The sequence below is a fragment of the Salvelinus alpinus genome, chromosome 14, assembly GCF_045679555.1.
Source record: "Salvelinus alpinus chromosome 14, SLU_Salpinus.1, whole genome shotgun sequence".
NCBI classification, from domain to species: domain Eukaryota; kingdom Metazoa; phylum Chordata; class Actinopteri; order Salmoniformes; family Salmonidae; genus Salvelinus; species Salvelinus alpinus.
In genome coordinates, this window is record NC_092099.1 from 42,941,153 (window position 1) to 42,948,878 (window position 7,726).

General features: G+C 46.0%; 1 protein-coding gene across 1 annotated transcript in view; it reads left to right on the top strand.

The window, feature by feature from the left end:
- The first annotated feature begins 2,702 nt into the window (after positions 1-2,702).
- Positions 2,703-7,726, top strand: part of LOC139538929 (desmin-like) — a 20,437-nt gene continuing 15,413 nt past the window's right edge. Inside the window, exon 1 of the mRNA XM_071341511.1 lies at positions 2,703-3,363. Coding sequence (XP_071197612.1) covers positions 2,786-3,363 — 578 coding nt within the window. The 5' untranslated portion in view covers positions 2,703-2,785. The remainder of the gene's footprint in view (positions 3,364-7,726) is intronic.

A 7,726-nucleotide genomic window follows, 5' to 3' on the forward strand; every position in this document is an offset into this window, starting at 1 on the left:
TAACCAGGTAGGCCAGTTGAGAACAAGTTCTCATTTACAACTGCGACCTGGCCAAGATAAAGCAAAGCAGTGCGACACAAACAACAACACAGAGTTACACATAAACAAACGTACAGTCAATAACACAATAGAAAAATATACAGTGTGTGCAAATGGCTTGAGTAGGTAAGGCAATAAATAGACCATAGTAACGAAGTAATTGCAATTTAGCAAATTAACACCGGAGTGATAGATGAGCAGATGATGATGTGCAAGTAGAAATACTGGTGTGCAAAAGAGAAAAGTAAATAAAAACAATATGGGGATGAGGTAGGTACATTGGATGGGCTATTTACAGATGGACTATGTACAGCTGCAGCGATCGGTAAGCTGCTCAGATAGCCAATGTTTAAAGTTAGTGAGGGAGATATAAGTCTCCAACTTCAGCGATTTTTGCAATTCGTTCCAGTCATTGGCAGCAGAGAACTGGAAGGAAAGGCGGCCAAAGGAGGAGTTGGCTTTGTGGGTAACCAGTGAGATATACCTGCTGGAGCGCGTGCTACGGGTGGGTGTTGCTATAGTGACCAGTGAGCTGAGAAAAGGCGGAGCTTTACCTAGCAGAGACTTACAGATGACCTGTATCGTTACATTATAGAACACCTTCACTGTGTTGTGGTGCCAACACGTTGCATATCTGTTTTCACTGAACATCTTCATAGGTTTTTGAAAACTATCAGTAATAAACAGCACAGCGAGGAAGCGTTCTATTACCAATCAGCAACGGCTATGGACGAGAAAGCGCCGCTCTCGGGAACGTGGCCCAATTCTCTCTCTCTCTATATACATGACTCGGGGTGGGACCAGAGTATTTAGAGTGTTCGGCCAACTTTTAGAATGTTGAACGTTGTTCTAATTCTAGACACTCGGTTACATAGCAACATTTAAATATTCCCCATGTAAGCTAATGAGGCGCAAACATGGCTGCCATAGAATTCTTAAAGTGTCACGTATATGCGTCACAATGCTCATTCTAGACATTATTACCCATGTAATGTTAAAGTGGAACTGACACCGTTTGAACTAGTTGGCAGAAATTAAACAAAACAAATAATTATAATATCGATGTAAAATATCAAATCCGCAGTATTTGCTTCAAAACGTAACTTCATACGATGTTTCAAGGCATTTTTTTGGCAGAATTAAATCGATGCAGTCAGTCGATGCATGATTAATAAAATTCACCAATAAATGGCTAGGCTAGTGTAATAAATATTGCTATCAGGTTTTACATCACAGCTAGTACATTGTTTTGCTGCGTCCAGCTATTTCGGGTAGGAACTGTTTCCGTTTTACTAACCCAATATTATGGATAAAAACTGACGACAAAAAGGGCAGTGATTTGGGAGCTAAACACAGTAGTTTGATGGGTTCTGAAGAGTTTCCAACCATCAAAAAAGACTACAATCCTTTAACACAGCAGCATAGTTTGAAAATGTAAGAATAAATACGTGGTCCACTAGTTTCTGTCCCTCTGATAGAGATGTGTAACTAATAACCGTAATCTCATGTTTTGAAGAAGGCCATGAGACTAACACCCCCCCCACCCCCCCCCACACCCACTTCCAACAACTCCTACACACCCACTTCCAACAACTACTACATCCCCACACTGGCTAGCCTCCACACTGCTACTGGAAACCAGAGCCTATGACAGCTGAATCAAAGAGTGGGAATAGAAATGAGCGAGAGATAGACAGAGACATGAGAAGAGAGAGAGAGAGAGAGAGAGACATGAGGAGAGAGAGAGAGAGACATGAGAAGAGAGAGAGAGAGAGACATGAGAAGAGAGAGAGAGAGAGAGAGAGAGAGAGAGAGAGAGAGAGAGAGAGAGAGAGAGAGAGAGAGAGAGAGAGAGAGAGAGAGAGAGAGAGAGAGAGAGAGAGAGAGAGAGAGAGAGAGAGAGAGAGAGAGAGAGAGAGAGAGCAAGAGAGAGCAAGAGAGAGAGAGAGAGAGAGAGAGAGAGAGAGAGAGAGAGAGAGAGAGAGAGACCTGTTGCCACAAGAAAAGGGCAACCAGTGAAGAACAAACACCATTGTAAATACAACCCATATTTATGTTTATTTATTTTAACTTGTGTGCTTTAACCATTTGTACATTGCTACAACACTGTATATATATATAATATGACACTTGTAATGTCTTTATTGCTTTGAAACTTCTGTATGTGTAATGTTTACTGTTAATTTGTATTGTTTATTTCACTTTTGTATATTATCTACCTCACTTGCTTTGGCAATGTTAACACATGTTTCCCATGCCAATAAAGCCCCTTGAATTGAATTGAATTGAATTGAGAGAGAGAGAGAGAGAGAGAGAGAGAGAGAGAGAGAGAGAGAGAGAGAGAGAGAGAGAGAGAGAGAGAGAGAGAGAGAGAGAGAGAGAGAGAGAGAGAGAGAGAGAGAGAGAGAGAGAGAGAGAGAGAGAGAGAGAGAGAGAGAGAGAGAGAGAGAGAGAGAGAGAGAGAGAGAGAGAGAGAGAGAGAGAGAGAGAGAGAGAGAGAGAGAGAGAGAGAGAGAGAGAGAGAGAGAGAGAGAGAGAGAGAGAGAGAGAGAGAGAGAGAGAGAGAGAGAGAGAGAGAGAGAGAGAGAGAGGTGATTGAGGGAGTTGGAGGCAGGGGGCTTGGAGATATGGAGTGGGCGTTGTGTGTCTACAAATAGCAGCTCTCCTGTCCTCCAGCCCTTCATTCAGACATCCACCTCCAACAGCAACCAAGTTCCTCCAGCCAGACCCTCGGACAACGTCCACCATGAGCAAGTCCTTCTCCTCCCAATCCGCCCAGTCAGCCTCTTCTTACCGCCGGACCTTCGGCTCCGGTGTTGGATCCACCCCAGGCATGTCCTCCATGTTCTCCCACGGCGGACGCGGCTCCTCCGGCTCCTCCGGCGCGGGCCACATGTCCTCCAGAGTGTACGAGATGACCAAGACCTCTGCCCGCCCCAGCTACTCCTCCGGCAGCATTCGTTCCTCCTCCGGCGGCGCGATGCGCTCGTACGCCGGGATGGGTGAGAAGCTGGACTTCAACCTGGCCGACGCCACTAACCGCGACTTCCTGGACACCAGAACCAATGAGAAGGCAGAGCTGCAACACCTGAACGACCGGTTCGCCAGCTACATCGAGAAGGTCCGTTTCCTGGAGCAGCAGAACGCTACTCTGGTGGTGGAGATCGAGAGGATGAGGGGTCACGAGCCGACCCGCGTGGCCGAGATGTACGAAGAGGAGATGAGAGAGCTGAGGCGTCAGGTGGACGGCATGTCCAATGACCGAGCCCGCATGGAGGTGGAGAGAGACAACTTGGCTGACGACCTGCTGAAACTGAAACTCAGGTGAGAGGTCAAGGGTCAAAAACATACAGCAAATCAAATCAAAGTTTATTTGTCACGTGTTACAGGATACAGCAGGTGTCAACAGTACAATGAAATGCTATCCCTGCAAGATCTTCCAAAACAACGCATTGTTCAATGAGAGAGACGTTAGTAAAATCACTGGCTAATACGCTCTTGATTTAGGAAATTAAAATGGCATAAGAGAAAAGACAAGTTAGTAAAAACAGAAGAGAGGTTATCATATTCAAGATCAACGGAAGTAGATTTATTTCAAACTGCATGACGTAGAAGTTAGTTGAATCTCTGAAATTACCTATTACTTATTACTACTGTAATGTGTTCTACATTAAGCATATTCGCTTGAGAAGTTTGAGCCGTTTGATTATGGGCCCAATATATATCACTATCTTGACGTTCCAATAAGTGTACATTTTCAGTCTGGAACTACCGGAGATGTATCAATCCACAGTGGAACAGGTGTTATCCGTTGTGCTGAGTGAAAGACACTCCTTAGAATGTAGCCAAAGTCCGAATGGTGACATGATCTGAATTACGTGTCATGTTTTTTTCACAGTCCCAGCAGTGATTTGGTTTATCCTCCATCTTAGAATAGGAATACGACAGCCATGTCATGTCAGTGACGGTGTCAGTTGACATTGAAATGAACCAACAAAATACTTGGAAGTTCTCTCCTGCTTTGCTGAAGCTATATATATATATATATATATATATATATACTTTTCTAATTTACCCACAAGAGAAAATGCTTGAGAATGAATGCAGAAGAGATTGAGAAAGAGGATGTCAGAAGACAGAGAGAAAGCGATGAGATTATAAATATGAATCTGTGCCAACGGTCAAAGTGAGGGAAAAGCAAAGAGGATTACCATTATTGTGAAGGGCAGAAAGAATGAGAGCTGAACGCAGGATGGATGAACAGACATTACCCGTACTGTCTCAAAGTGGACCCATAGTAAGTAAGTAGGTAGGTAGGCAGGAAGGCAGGCAGGCAGGCAGGCAGGCAGACAGACAGACAGACAGACAGACAGACAGACAGACAGACAGACAGACAGACAGACAGACAGACAGACCCCATAGTAGACAGACAGACAGACAGACAGACAGACCCCATAGTAGACAGACAGACAGACAGACAGACAGACAGACCTCATAGTAGACAGACAGACAGACAGACAGACAGACAGACAGACAGACAGACAGACAGACAGACAGACAGACAGACAGACAGACAGACAGACAGACAGACCCCATAGTAGACAGACAGACAGACAGACCCCATAGTAGACAGACAGACAGACCCCATAGTAGACAGACAGACAGACAGACCCCATAGTAGACAGACAGACAGACAGACCCCATAGTAGACAGACAGACAGACAGACAGACAGACAGACAGACAGACAGACAGACAGACAGACAGACAGACAGACAGACAGTCCCCATAGTAGACAGACAGACAGACAGACAGTCCCCATAGTAGACAGACAGACAGACCCCATAGTAGACAGACAGACAGACAGACAGACAGACAGACAGACCCCATAGTAGACAGACAGACAGACCCCATAGTAGACAGACAGACAGACAGACAGACAGACCCCATAGTAGACAGACAGACAGACAGACAGACAGACAGACAGACAGACAGACAGACAGACAGACAGACAGACAGACAGACAGACAGAGTAGACAGACAGACAGACAGACAGACAGACCCCATAGTAGACAGACAGACAGACAGACCCCATAGTAGACAGACAGACAGACAGACAGACAGACAGACAGACAGACAGACAGACAGACAGACAGACACACCCCATAGTACACAGACAGACACACCCCATAGTAGACAGACAGACAGACACGACCCCATAGTAGACAGACAGACAGACACGACCCCATAGTAGACAGACAGACAGACACACCCCATAGTAGACAGACAGACAGACAGACCCCATAGTAGACAGACAGACAGACAGACCTCATAGTAGACAGACAGACAGACCCCATAGTAGACAGACAGACAGACAGACCCCATAGTAGACAGACAGACAGACAGACCTCATAGTAGACAGACAGACAGACAGAGAGACAGACAGACAGACAGACAGACAGACCCCATAGTAGACAGACAGACAGACAGACCCCATAGTAGACAGACAGACAGACAGACCCCATAGTAGACAGACAGACAGACAGACAGACAGACCCCATAGTACACAGACAGACTGACAGACCCCATAGTAGACAGACAGACAGACAGACCTCATAGTAGACAGACAGACAGACAGACCTCATAGTAGACAGACAGACAGACCCCATAGTAGACAGACAGACAGACAGACCCCATAGTAGACAGACAGACCTCATAGTAGACAGCCAGACAGACAGACAGACAGACAGACAGACAGACAGACAGACAGACCCCATAGTAGACAGACAGACAGACAGACCCCATAGTAGACAGACAGACAGACAGACCCCATAGTAGACAGACAGACAGACAGACAGACAGACAGACAGACAGACAGACCCCATAGTAGACAGACAGACAGACAGACCCCATAGTAGACAGACAGACAGACAGACAGACAGACAGACAGACAGACCCCATAGTAGACAGACAGACAGACAGACCCCACAGTAGACAGACAGACAGACAGACAGACAGACAGACAGACAGACAGACTGACAGTCCCCATAGTAGACAGACAGACAGACCCCATAGTAGACAGACAGACAGACAGACAGACAGACAGACAGACAGACAGACAGACAGACAGACAGACCCCATAGTAGACAGACAGACAGACAGACAGACCCCATAGTAGACAGACAGACAGACAGACAGACAGACAGACAGACAGACCCCATAGTAGACAGACAGACAGACAGACAGACAGACAGACCCCATAGTAGACAGACAGACAGACATACCCCATAGTAGACAGACAGACAGACAGACAGACAGACAGACAGACCCCATAGTAGACAGACAGACAGACAGACCCCATAGTAGACAGACAGACAGACAGACAGACAGACAGACAGACAGACAGACAGACAGACAGTCCCCATAGTAGACAGACAGACAGACCCCATAGTAGACAGACAGACAGACAGACAGACAGACAGACAGACAGACAGACAGACCCCATAGTAGACAGACAGACAGACAGACCCCATAGTAGACAGACAGACAGACAGACAGACAGACAGACAGACAGACAGACAGACAGACAGACAGACAGACAGACCCCATAGACAGACAGACAGACAGACAGACAGACAGACAGACAGACAGACAGACAGACAGACAGACAGACAGAGACAGACCCCATAGTAGACAGACAGACAGGCAGTCCACCAGTTGCTCAGAGCCCTCAGGAATCAGCAGTCTCAGAATACCATTCCCATATTAGACCACTATTCTTATCCCTATTTACTCCTGAGTGCCCACTGTACTTCTCCTAAATATAGCCCGATATCAGCAGCACTATTGGATGCTGTGTCTGACTCTGTGGCGTGCAAGGCCTCATGAGAGTCTATGGACATAACATGTGGAAGCATTCAACAGTGTTTCAAGTTTCACGTTTTTTTATTGCTGCTACAGTGAAATGTCTTTTCTTGCTCTTTCCCAACGATGCGTTAATCAATATCAATAGTAAGTAGAAATAAATAAAGTAGAACAAAAAACACATGAGAAATAGAACTAAGAAGAACATTTAGTGGTGGCATGTTTTGTTGTAGTGTTGTTAATAGACGTTTCTATTTCGAGGTACAGGATCAACGGTGTGAAATCGTCTCTGGGTTTTTTTTTCTTTATGGGATTTTCTCTCCACTGTTAAACAGCTGACGTTGTCTTGCTCCTTCAAGGCTCTCCACTGTTAACAGCTGACGTTGTCCAGCTCCTTCAAGGCTCTCCACTATTAACAGCTGACGTTGTCCAGCTCCTTCAAGGCTCTCCACTATTAACAGCTGACGTTGTCTAGCTCCTTCAAGGCTCTCCACTGTTAACAGCTGACGTTGTCTAGCTCCTTCAAGGCTCTCCACTATTAACAGCTGACGTTGTCCAGCTCCTTCAAGACTCTCCACTATTAACAGCTGACGTTGTCCAGCTCCTTCAAGGCTCTCCACTGTTAAACAGCTGACGTTGTCCTGCTCCTTCAAGGCTCTCCACTGTTAAACAGCTGACGTTGTCCAGCTCCTTCAAGGCTCTCCACTATTAACAGCTGACGTTGTCTTGCTCCTTCAAGGCTCTCCACTGTTAACAGCTGACGTTGTCTAGCTCCTTCAAGGCTCTCCACTGTTAAACAGCTGACGTTGTCCAGCTCCTTCAAGG